General features: G+C 43.6%; 1 protein-coding gene across 1 annotated transcript in view; it reads left to right on the top strand.

Moving 5' to 3' along the window:
- The window catches only part of fbn2b (fibrillin 2b), an 81,796-nt gene extending 69,716 nt beyond the window's left edge, over positions 1 to 12,080 (top strand). Inside the window, exons 48-65 of the mRNA XM_030727539.1 lie at positions 52 to 171; positions 357 to 479; positions 603 to 755; positions 842 to 907; positions 997 to 1,122; positions 3,865 to 3,984; positions 4,096 to 4,218; positions 4,426 to 4,557; positions 4,679 to 4,804; positions 4,961 to 5,167; positions 5,296 to 5,421; positions 5,516 to 5,638; positions 6,362 to 6,478; positions 6,629 to 6,757; positions 6,934 to 7,053; positions 8,376 to 8,607; positions 8,725 to 8,878; positions 8,997 to 12,080. Of these exons, the coding sequence (XP_030583399.1) occupies positions 52 to 171; positions 357 to 479; positions 603 to 755; positions 842 to 907; positions 997 to 1,122; positions 3,865 to 3,984; positions 4,096 to 4,218; positions 4,426 to 4,557; positions 4,679 to 4,804; positions 4,961 to 5,167; positions 5,296 to 5,421; positions 5,516 to 5,638; positions 6,362 to 6,478; positions 6,629 to 6,757; positions 6,934 to 7,053; positions 8,376 to 8,607; positions 8,725 to 8,878; positions 8,997 to 9,374 (2,675 nt within the window). The 3' untranslated portion in view covers positions 9,375 to 12,080. The remainder of the gene's footprint in view (positions 1 to 51; positions 172 to 356; positions 480 to 602; positions 756 to 841; positions 908 to 996; positions 1,123 to 3,864; positions 3,985 to 4,095; positions 4,219 to 4,425; positions 4,558 to 4,678; positions 4,805 to 4,960; positions 5,168 to 5,295; positions 5,422 to 5,515; positions 5,639 to 6,361; positions 6,479 to 6,628; positions 6,758 to 6,933; positions 7,054 to 8,375; positions 8,608 to 8,724; positions 8,879 to 8,996) is intronic.
- The last annotated feature ends 391 nt before the right edge of the window (positions 12,081 to 12,471 follow it).

The following is a 12,471-nucleotide window of genomic DNA, read 5'->3' as shown; positions in this document are numbered from 1 at the left end:
CATAGTTAATGTCTGACATAAACATGCTTTCTTTTCTACATTTTTTTGCAGATATCAATGAGTGTGTAAGTCTGCCTGGCACTTGTTCTCCGGGAACTTGTCAGAATCTGGATGGATCCTTTAGATGTATCTGTCCTCCTGGCTATGAGGTGAAAAATGACCAGTGTATAGGTAAGACACACATAAAGGGATAGACACTTTGGTACAGACTAAATGTTCCGTTCATGGTCAAACCGGTTTGTTCAAATAATCAGAGTCCTGATAAACAACTGCACTTAAACAACAGGGAGTCAAAGACATTTAGGGTCAGGCCATCTGCTCCAACATTCACACACTCTTTTATGCTCACTTCCCAGATATCAATGAGTGTGTGGATCTCAGCCTCTGCCAGTTTGGCACCTGCACCAACACTCCAGGCAGCTTCAAGTGCTCATGCCATCCCGGCTTCGTACTTTCCGATAACAAACGACGCTGCTACGGTGAGAGAAGCTGTTGATTAAAATTAAAACACATTAGTGTTGATAGTCATAAAAGTGCTTATACTGCAGGACATGGAGGAGATCGTTGAAACTGAGACTGTTAGTTCATTTCTCTTTTGCCAGATACCAGAGAGAGCTTCTGCTTCACTAAATTCGAGGCAGGCAAGTGCTCTGTCCCCAAAGCCTTCAACACCACTAAGGCCAAGTGCTGCTGTAGCAAGATGCCGGGAGAGGGCTGGGGACTTCCCTGTGAGCTGTGCCCACGAGAAACTGATGGTATGTAATACAAAGTCATTAAGGTATACAAATACACACAGTGGCATGTATAGAATAATAAAACTAACTTTATAATGTGTCTCCAGCTGCTTTTAACACTCTGTGTCCCTACGGCCATGGAGCCCTGCCTGGACCGGGTGATGCTCGTGAAGGTGCGCGCTGCAACACTGATCGAACCCCTTTCATATAAAGGAAAGTGGTGAGAGTGCTAGATGGGTTGATTATGTTTTTCTCTTTGTAGATATGAATGAGTGTCTGGATAACCCGGGTATCTGCCAGAATGGTATCTGCATCAACACAGACGGTTCTTTCCGCTGTGAATGCCCCTTTGGATACAACCTGGACTATACTGGAGTTAACTGCATTGGTGAGAACAAACATACAATGTGCAGAGTTTGCATGTAGTTAATGCTTTTTTTTTTTATTACCAATTGTGTAATAGTGTAATGTAATATTTTGGTTTCACTAACCCCGATTTTACAAGTAAAAAATTGAGTATTTAGTTTTATCAAGCCATCAGTGAGCAGCAGACAGTAAACCTGGACACATTTCTTACCCTGGCTGGGGATTTCAACCATTCTGATGCCAAAACTGTATTTCCCAAACTACGGCAGCAGGTTGATTTTCCAATGAGGGGAAACAACACACTGGCCTTGGTCTACACTAACCACAAAGGAGCATATAAAGTGGCGCCCTGCTGACTGGGGAGGTCTGGGGGCTGTTGAAGGCATGCAATGCTGCTTTCAGAGCTGGTGATGCAGCTGGCCTGAAACTAGCCAGGGCCAATTTGTCACAGGGCATCAGAAAAGCCAAGCACCAGTACACCTCAAAGATAACAAGCCAGTTCAGACACAGCACAGACACAAGGAGTCTGTGGCAGAGGATCCAGACTATCACTGATTACAAACTCTCTTCACAACACCTCTCTGCTGGACAACCAAAACACTTTTTTTTTTTTTTTTTGCACGGTTTGACAAACACAACACCACACCTGCGCAAAAAGCCACTACACCGCCCAACTACCAGATTTTATGCCTGTCTTCAGCCAGCGTTAAGAAAACTCTCTCCAAAGTGAATGCTCGCAAGGCTGCTGGTCCAGACAACATTCCTGGTTGCGTGCTGAGGAACTGTACCGAGAAACTCAAGGATGTCCTCACAGACATCTTTAACACCTCCCTGAGCCAGGCTGTTGTCCCCACCACCATTAAAACCCCCACCATCATACCTGTACCATAGAAGCAATCACCAGCTTGTTTCAATGAGTACCACCCCATTGCACTGACTTCAACCATTATAAAGTGCTTCGAAAGACTGGTCATGCGGCACATAAAAGACACCCTCCCCCTCTCTCTGGACCCTTTTCAGTTTGCATATCGAGCCAACAGGTCCACTGTTGACGCCGTCTCCCACGCCCTCTATGCAGCCCTGCGCACAGGCCACACCCACCTGGAGACAAAAGATTCCCTTGTCAGAATGCTGTTCATAGATTTCAGCTCAGCATTCAGCACCATCATCCTTCAGCAACTTATTCACAAACTGCACGTCTTGGCCTCAGCACTTCACTATGCAACTGGCTGATGGACTTTCTCACTGGGAGATCACAGGCAGTCAGAGTTGGCAGGGATGTGTGCTCAGCCCCCTGCTTTTTACTTTAATGACTCATGACTGCACTCCCACCCACAACACCAACGTCTTCATCAAGTTTGCGGATGATACAACAGTTGTGGGTCTCATCGACAACAACGACGAGACCCACTAGAGGAGTGAGGTGAGCACACTGGCCACATTGTGCAGAGAAAACAACCCCTCTATAAACGTGGGGAATACAAAGTAGATGATCATCGATTATAGAAGGTCACACACCCAGCGTCCCCTCTAACCTGTAATGGCTCTACAGTAGCAAGGGTGAGAAACACCAAATTTCTGGGTGTGCACATCTCAGGTGGTGTCTCCTGGACCACCAACACTGCTGCACTGGCCAAGAAAGCCCAACAACGCCTCTACTTCTTCTGCAAACTGAGGAGAGCGAGAGCTCTAGCACCCATCATGGTTGCTTTTTACAGGGGCATCGTTGAGAGCATTCTAATGAGCTGCATCACTGTGTGGTTCAGAAGCTGCACAGCCTCCAGACGGAAGACCTTGCAGCGCATAGTGAAGGCTGCTGGAAAGATCATTGGTGCCCCACTCCCCTCCCTCCATGACATATGCAACACCCGCCTCACCCACAGAGCAGCCAGCATTGTGGGCAACCACCCACCCCTTACACAGCCTCGTCCGTCTCCTTTCCAGATGTTCAGGAGCCTCTGGGCCTCCTCCACTAGAGTGAGCAACAGCTTCTTCCACCAGGCTGTCAGGAAGCTGAACTCTGCTCTCTCTCTCCTCTGCTACCTAGTGTAATCCAGATTACACTAGATTGTAATCTGCTGCCCCCCACGCCCACACACACACACACACACACACACACACACACACACACACACACACACACACACACACACACACACACACACACACACACACACACACACACACACACACACTTTTGCACTATATCCCCAGCACCAGCACCTTACATTATTACTTATTATTACTTATTTCTTATTTATTTTACAGCCACTGTGTTGCTGCTACTAGTTACTGTTACTGTGTAGTTAGTTAGTGTGTATACAGTGTGTAACTGTGTATATATTGTGTATATTGAACATTTTAATATACCATGTATGTACTCTGTACATTTTGAGTATATATTGTATATTTCATATTTTATATTGAACACGCTCTTTGCACACTGTGGGTCGTGGGAAATGTAATTTCAGTTCTCTGCCTGTCTTGTACATTTGCAGAAATTGACAATAAAAGTTGAGTTAATAGTTTATCGTTAGTAAAAGTACTGATGTCTGTATGACTTCTTTTTAGGAGCCATGACCTCTTTGATCTTTACTGCTGCATTACCAAATACCATCAAAATCAATACCGTAGCCTGGTCTTTGTCCCGCCATAATTTATTTTAGGATTTAACCTGCTAAAGAATGCTTTTAAAATCTAAGGTGCAGTATAAATTTTTGATAGGTTTTAATTGCCTCATCTATCTGTTCTCTGGCCTCTCCAGACACTGATGAGTGCTCAATAGGAAATCCATGTGGAAATGGAACCTGCACCAATGTGGTGGGAGGATTCGAGTGTTCATGCCAGGAGGGCTTTGAACCAGGACCCATGATGACTTGTGAAGGTCAGTCATTCACGAGTAGCACCAGTCGAACGGGCTTTTTCCAGGTACACACATATATAAAAGGACAGTAAATTAAATCATGTCTCAAATCAAATCTCTTCTTGACCCAAGACATCAATGAGTGCTCCCAGAACCCCCTGCTTTGCGCCTTCCGTTGTGTCAACACGTTTGGTTCCTACGAGTGTATGTGTCCTGCTGGCTATGTGCTGCGAGATGACCAACGCATGTGCAGAGGTGAGCCTGGCACATCTGATTATTAATTATTATTTCACTTTTATTTTTTTGATACCTGCATTGACATCTGCCTGTATCATCCTATTTTGCTGTAATATAAAGAACACAGACACTCTTTAACGTACTTGCTATACAATTTAACGGGCTTTCAGTGCGTTCGATTTCAATATATTTAACCTTCTGACCATCTCTTATTCGACTAACCAGACCAGGATGAGTGCTCAGAGGGACTGGATGACTGTGACTCCAAGGGTATGACCTGTAAAAATCTTATCGGTACCTTCATGTGCATCTGCCCCCCTGGCATGCAGCGCCGACCAGACGGAGAGGGATGTATGGGTGAGTGAAAATGATTCACAGAGAGAAAGACAGTTCTCACACATCATGTGTTGGTGTAACTGAATTTATGTTCCTCTTGACTCGTCTCATCCCACCATTTTTTTTCTCCGTACACTGGCAGACTTGAACGAGTGCCGCGCCAAGCCTGGCCTCTGCAAGAATGGCCGCTGCGTCAACACAGTGGGAAGCTATCGCTGCGACTGCAATGACGGCTTTGAGCCGAGCTCCACCGGAACCGAGTGTATTGGTAAGACGACTTTAGTTTAAGAACCTGCTACCACGCAATGTTTGGGTGAAGGTCGCTAAAATAGTGTTTATGCTCTTGTTGTGAGCTTAGTTGAAGAATTACAAGCAGTTAATTCTCCAGAAACCAAAGCTCTCCTCTTGTCTTCTTTTTTGCCAGACAACAGAAAGGGCTTCTGTTACACAGAGGTTCTGCAGACGATGTGCCAGCAGTCATCAACCAACAGGAACAGTGTGACCAAGTCTGAGTGCTGCTGCAATGCGGGTCGAGGCTGGGGGTCACAGTGTGAGCTCTGCCCGCTGCCTGGGACCTTACAGTACAAGAAGATGTGCCCACTTGGTCCTGGTTACACCACTGATGGTAGAGGTAAGAAGCTTAGTAATGATACTATGTGAGAGAAAATATAGCACAATAACAAACCTCAATTTTATTTCTGTTATTCTGCATTTTTTGTGTTTTTTCACTGTGAATCTGTCGTCTAAAATTTCCTCCAGACATCAATGAGTGCCAGGTGATGCCAGATCTGTGTCGTAACGGTCAGTGCATCAACACCATTGGATCTTTCCGCTGCCACTGTAATGTGGGATACAAAGCCGACTTCACCGCGACCTCCTGTGTCGGTATGTCTGATCTCGGTCTCTCCTGTTGTCTGTCAGTTTCTTGAAAACTGCCAAAGAATTTCATCGGTGTTCTTACTGTTGTCTCACTGCTCAGATATGGATGAGTGCGCGCTGTCACCGAAGCCCTGTAACTTCCTGTGTAAAAACACAGAAGGCAGCTACCTTTGCTCCTGCCCCAGAGGATACAGCCTACAGCCTGATGGAAAGACCTGCAAAGGTACAAGCTCTGCTTCATCTCCAAATCACAAGCTGCTTTGTAGCGATCACGTTCACAGTCAGCTGGAATCTGTTTGCGCTAGGTTCTGTGCATTGCTCTACTAAGTTAAAGGTGATAATTATTAATTTCATATATTTATGCAACAAATATTTTACAAATGTCGCTATAATATTTATACATTAGCTTTATGGCTTTGAGGCTTTCTCATTTTATGAAAGTGTGGGCCACATCCCCCTTGTGAGCCATGAAAGTACTGCAGGTGGGCCGTAAGTCATTTACAATAAATCCATAAAATTTGTAATTTTGTGATTAATACCATCAAATATTGCTTAATAAATATTTAAATCAAAAAGCAGCTAATAGAGAACTGATAAAACAAGCCATCAGATTAAAGTTGCATGTGTTCGTCACTGATCTGCCCTCATTCAGAAGGCACCCTGTATCAGGTCATTGGCACGGAAAGAGCTCAAATGGAGTGACGGCTACCTGAAGGCGAATTGAAAGCTGTTATTGGAGAGTCAAACTAAAGCAGCAAATCAATCAAATTATCAAAAAAGATCAAATTATATCTGTGGAAACACCGTCTCCTCCAGAGTTATAATTTAAGGTTTCAGTGGGCCCCGAAATATTTTCAGATCTCATATTGGGCTGCAGCAAGGCTATTCTAAAGGCTGTGGTTTTATTTTTGTTCTACATTTGTGCCTTCTCCTCTGCTTTTGGAAGATCTGGATGAGTGCTCGACAAAGCAGCACAACTGCCAGTTCCTCTGTGTTAACACCATTGGGGGCTTCACCTGCAAGTGCCCTCCCGGCTTCTCTCAGCACCAGACTGCCTGCATCGGTGAGCGCAAGGAAAAGAAAACCAGATCTGCCTAATTTAGCTTTTTTTCTGAAGAAAGTCCTTTTAAATGTGATGCAGTGTGCGTACAGAGTCTTAACAGTTTATGGGTCTGGAAATGCTTTTTTTAATCTGTGTCTCTTCTTTTGTCAGACAACAATGAGTGCACAGCTCAGAACAGTGTGTGTGGTTCGCGGGCCTCTTGTGTCAACACGCCTGGTAGCTTCAACTGTGAATGCTCTAAAGGTTTCTCCTTGGACAACACAGGATTGGAGTGTGAGGGTGAGCAGGCAGAACATCCTTTACACACAGTTAAACATAATCAAGAGAAACCTGTGCTTCAGGAAAAGATTCTACTGGGATGTTTGTGATCAAGGGTGTAGCAAGGGATCAAAAAATTGTTGTTGCACTGATGTGCGTAAGGTGTCACTGTATGAAAAGGTTTTCGTTTCTCTCAGATGTGGATGAATGTAGCAGCAACCACCGCTGTCAGCACGGCTGTCAGAACATGCTGGGAGGTTACCGCTGTGGCTGTCCTCAGGGCTACGTGCAGCACTACCAGTGGAACCAGTGTGTGGGTGAGTTCCTGTGACTCAGAAGTTCTTCTTAGGACAGGAACCAGGACTGAGACATCACTGGGACCAGAACAGAATAGAGGAGCTAGTGATTTTAGTAAAGCATTTTCTGGTTTTATAATGAGACAGAAATGATAGATTAATGCTCATAATTATAAACTTAATTTATGGAATAATAAACTTAAGACAAGTTAGAGCAATAAATCAGCAGACTGCAGATAAATGACTCTTTTATCTGCAGTCTTAAGACATGACATCAGAGAAATGACCGAATTGAGGTAATTTAGAAATATCTATATCACAATTGTTTACAATGCGTATGGTATAAAGTACCAAGGCACTGTTATCTGTAACTACAAAGTATCAATATCATTATCTGCTTCAAAAATCCACCAAAAATTTATAAAAATATCTCATTTTTTTAATAAGCATTGTCATATTTGAAATACATTTCCTTGATTTATTAGATTTGTTACATGTCTGTGCTGACATTTAGTGCAACACAGATTGTATCATTTCAGTGCATTCTGCATATTGTTGTCTTATCTATTGTTTGTCTATTGATAAATAATAGAAATCATTTTAATATGTACTCACCAATCACTTGACTGCCTTAATTCTTCATGGCATAGATTCAACAAGGTGCTGGAATCATTGCTCAGGGATTTTGGTTCATATTGACATGATAGCATCACCCAGTTGCTGCAGATACATCAGCTGCACATCCATGATGTGACCCTCCTGTTCCGCCACATCCCAAAGGTGCTCTATTGGAATGAGATCTGGTGACTCTGGAGGCCATTTGAGTGCAGTGAACTCATTTCCGTGTTCGAGAAACCGGTTTGAGATGATTTTTTTGACATGGTGTGTTATCCTGCTGGAAGCAGCCATGAAGGGATGGACATAGGCAGCAATAATATTCAGGTGGCTGTAGCCATTCCCCTCTAACATCAACAAGGCATTTTTGCAAACAGAACCTTTTCTCTTTTTCTGACTTTTCTCTGTAAACCCTCGAGATGGTTGTGCTGGAAAATCCCAGTAGATCAGCAGTTTCTGAAACACTAAGACCAGGCCTTCTAGCAACAACAACCACGCCACATTCAAAAGACACTTAAATGACCTTTTCCCCCTCATTCTGATGCTTGTTTTGACCTTCAGCAGATCACCTTGACCATGTCTATGTGACTAAATGCACTGGGTTGCTACCACGTGGCTGTTGAAATATTTGCGTTACCGAGCAGTTGAACAGGTTTACCTAAGAAAGTGGCCAGTGAGTGTGTAACAAGTGCAACATATCTCTCAACTTCCTTCATTTTTCACTGCAGATGAAAACGAGTGTCAGGGAGCAGCAGTTTGTGGCTCAGCCTCCTGCTATAACACGCTGGGCAGCTACAAGTGTGTGTGTCCCTCCGGGTTTGACTTTGATCAGGGTGGTGGTGGCTGCCAAGATGTAAATGAATGTACCACGACCTCAAACCCCTGCATCTTTGGCTGTTCCAATACTGATGGAGGCTACCTGTGTGGCTGTCCCGGAGGTTTCTACAGAGCAGGACAGGGGTGAGGGAACAAGTGTGCCACATGTTGTGTCACATTTTACTAAAACAATTTTCATGGTGCTGATTTTGAAATGAATTTTCCCTCAGCACACACTGAACTTTGTTTGTGTTCATGCAGCCACTGCATAACAGGCTCAGGTTTCCCAGGCCAGATTGTAGAGGGTGAGGATGAAGACAGTCTGTCTCCTGAGGCCTGCTATGAATGTAAGATCAATGGAGGAGGAAAGAATGGGCGACAGAGACGCAATGTGGATGAAAATGAGCTCAGTCAGGTAGGTGTTAGCAAACTTATTTTCTCAGTGCTTCTCATAGTTGCTTCTGGTTTCAAAATTGGAAGTTGTTCAGTTTGTGAGAATTCACAGTCATCATTTTTCCTCGTTTTCACTGCAGGAACCAGCAGTCAGTATGGCCAGTGTGGACACGCAGGCCTCCATCCCCATTAACATCTCTCTGGCCTCACTGCTCAACAAAGAGCCTCTACTTGAGCTTCTGCCTGCCCTGCAGCCCCTGGAGCATCACGTCCGTTACGTCATAACCCACGGCAATGTCAATGAACACTTCCGCCTGCTGGAACGGCATGACGGAAAGAGCGTGCTCCGACTTGGCAAGAAACCACCTCCAGCGGGATCTTACCTTTTGGAAATTGCCAGCCTTCGGCTGTTTGGGCCCCGAAAACTGCACCAACTAGAAAAGAAGCATGACATTGACTACCTACAAGGGGAAATAGGAGACGCCCTGCGCATCAAGCTCCACATCCACCTGCACTGAGCTCAGAGTGCAATCCTGCTCTGGACTGATCTCTAAAGCCTTTTAATTTTAACCTTTTATCCAGTAACTCCTACACAAAGCCCCGCCACGCCCCCCAACAGGACCATCACACCAACAGGGGGTAATCGAGGGCTACGAAAGACTGAGTCAGTTGGCCCAGCTCTACCACCACTTTGTTAATGTTCAAATTATTATATGTTCTTGTGTGTTTTTGTTCTTTTTGTTTTACCCCTCCACTCCTACCTGACCCAGCACTCGTTTCTCCACTGAGAGAACCACTGGAGGAGATGGCAGAGGAGGTGCCTTTGTACTTGGACCACTGCCACCTCAAACAAAACAGGAAAAAAAAAATAAAGCAGACAGAAGGGCCATGAGTACATGAAGCACTTTTGTAGATGAGCATCACAAGAAATTACACAAAACAGAGCTTTTATTAGAAGTAAAGTGCTGAGAATGCCCAAAAACTGTCTTTAGGCTAGTATTTAAATCACAGGCTGCATCTACAAATGTCTTTATGTTTAGTAGTATAAAAAAATTTAGGTTAAGGTTCAAGGTAAGGGTGCCACTACGGTCTAAGAACAAGCTTACTTCTCTGTGATCTTGGACGATTAAGGTTTGCCCCTCACAGTATTGTAGTATGTCATTTAATGTATTTGTGCTGTTGAAAACACGAAGGACTGCAACGTATACACAGCATTTCAGGTTCATTAGTCTATAGCACTCTCTGTTTGATATCTAGATGCCAACCAATTTATCAGAAAACGGCAAGCTGTGTTCTACTCTGATGTGACTGGTGTTTGTCCTGCCCGCAGCAGAAAGCAGCGACGAGCGTGTTTGCGTGCGTGTGTGTGTGTTGTCATGTTTGGTTACCTCGGTCCTTCTCAGCACCATGCTGTGATGCTGACTTTAAAACAAAAGAGGGTGCTAATGTCCCTGAGCATCCATCACGAGCAGGGAATACAGCAGTTAGTAGCTCGTAGACTTTAAAGAAGATAGACCAGGTCACATTTGTATTTAACATTTAAGGGATTATGACTTCAGGGGCTCTAATTCAGGACCTTGGAGCCAGCTTTTTCATTAAGTCAATAGTCTTCCTATGTTTGGCTATCAGAGGCTTGTAGCATCTCTAAGTTTTATTACAATCATAAAAGCCAACAAATGACAATAAGCTGACTTTATCTGACTTCTTTTGATTTACCTTGAGCTCAGTGTCTGAGGACTGTGCCTTGTTTACAACACAAAATCTGTTTTCACACATGCACTGCTGCCCTGAACTTTTCTATCCATTAACTGACGGGCGTGAAAGTGAGAACACAGATGTCTGATTCACTCGGACTTTAAACTGTCCGTTGAATTCGCCACTAGTGAATGGGCATTATGTGTCCACCATCGCTTAAACCAAGTAGAGTATTTCCAGAAGTGAGAATGTCTCTGAAGTGGACCATCTACAGTTCAGACAATGTCCCAACCTGATTCTCCCAAGCCTTTTCCCACAGTTCATGTGTGAAAACAGCTAAAGGGACATACACATGAATGCAGTGGCAGTCTCAAAGATACATGACATGTTAAGCTGTAATTAAAAGCAGTGCTTTACAGAGTAAAGGCTTGCACACGAGAACACATAACCTCACAAAAAAAAAGAATATCCTTCAGGTCATACATCCTTTGTCATGATTTTTTTTTTCTCTCAAAGAGAAGAAAGGTGCTACGTGATACCACACGCTGTACAAGAAGTGCAGTCATGTCTGGATTGCAAACATTTCATTTTTACCAGGTTTTATTGCTGTTATCTCTGTCTTTTGTATTGTCTCAGTGGTGATAAACCAATATTATTAAACTTGCTTCTTGAAGATTTAATTGTATATTTTTAAGTGAAATGTAGATTTTTTTTTTTTTTTATGTCACAGCTGCCAGAACAAATACTTACAGTAAACTGTAGATTGAAGGCTTTAAGTGCTGTTTGGCTTTATTCTATTTTGAAACCAAACCAAATGCAAATGTGCTTGTTGATCACTGACTGACATTTTTTTAAATCGTTGTTCACCAGTCAAATCAGACATTAGGATGAAAAAATTTTTATAATGTTTCAGACTTTGAGATAATCAGCATTCCTGTCATCTGTTACCACACAAATAGGGAAGCTTACACTGTCTGTACAATGCCACAGGGATCAAGGCAAACCTGCAAACCATGCTTGGCTCTAAGGTGCTAAATGATAATCCTTCTCTTTGAACACTTGAGATTGGTGCATTTTCCTACAGCAAAGACGATGTTTATAACACATAACCTGGGAACCTTTGTATACTTTGTATCTTTATTCTCGGTTTGCTTTTTTTTTTTTCCACTTGCCACTATGTTTTTAAAAGGCATCGTGTTGCCTGTGCTTACTGTATCTCAGCTTCAGTGTCAGACTTGAATATCATCATCGTCATTGAGGTATCACGTACCTCGGGAAAGCAGTATTTGTCATACCTGTTGATCCCAGAGTTTAACTGAAAGCTGATATGACAATCATCCAGCCACACAACATCTACAAGATGAGGATCATTTAATAAATCAGCCATCATGGGACACCTTTTAACATCATCTCTGAAAACCAAAGATTTATGACACCAAAAGGCAGTCTGTAAAACTTAAGAGTGATTCATATGATATTGTAAACCTTTGTCCAGTGACATAAATGGCAATAAAGTATTGTGGGTTATATTTTTAAGTTGTGTATTTTTGGCACCGTGTCTTTGTGGATCTAGAGGACGCATATGATAGAGTGCTAAGAGATGAAGTGGGATACTGCAGGAGGAAGTCGGGAGTGGCAGACAACTATGTGAGGGTGGTGCAGGACATGTATGAGAACAGCAAGACTGGTAAAATGGGTCCAAGGTGTGGGTGGGATTACATCAGGCATCGGCACTGACCCCTTCTATGCTCGGGATGGTGATGGACAGATTAACAGATGAGGTCAGGCAGGAGTCTCTGTTGACTATGATGTTTGCAGACAACATAGTGATCTGTAGTGACAGTAGGGAGCAGGTGGAAGAGAGCCTGGAGAGATGGAGGTATGTGCTGGAGACAAGAGGAATGAAAGTCAGAAGTAAGG

Source organism: Archocentrus centrarchus, chromosome 4, assembly GCF_007364275.1.
Source record: "Archocentrus centrarchus isolate MPI-CPG fArcCen1 chromosome 4, fArcCen1, whole genome shotgun sequence".
Lineage (NCBI taxonomy): Eukaryota > Metazoa > Chordata > Actinopteri > Cichliformes > Cichlidae > Archocentrus > Archocentrus centrarchus.
Note: the sequence above shows the minus strand (reverse complement) of the source record. Positions and strands in the feature narration are given on the sequence as shown.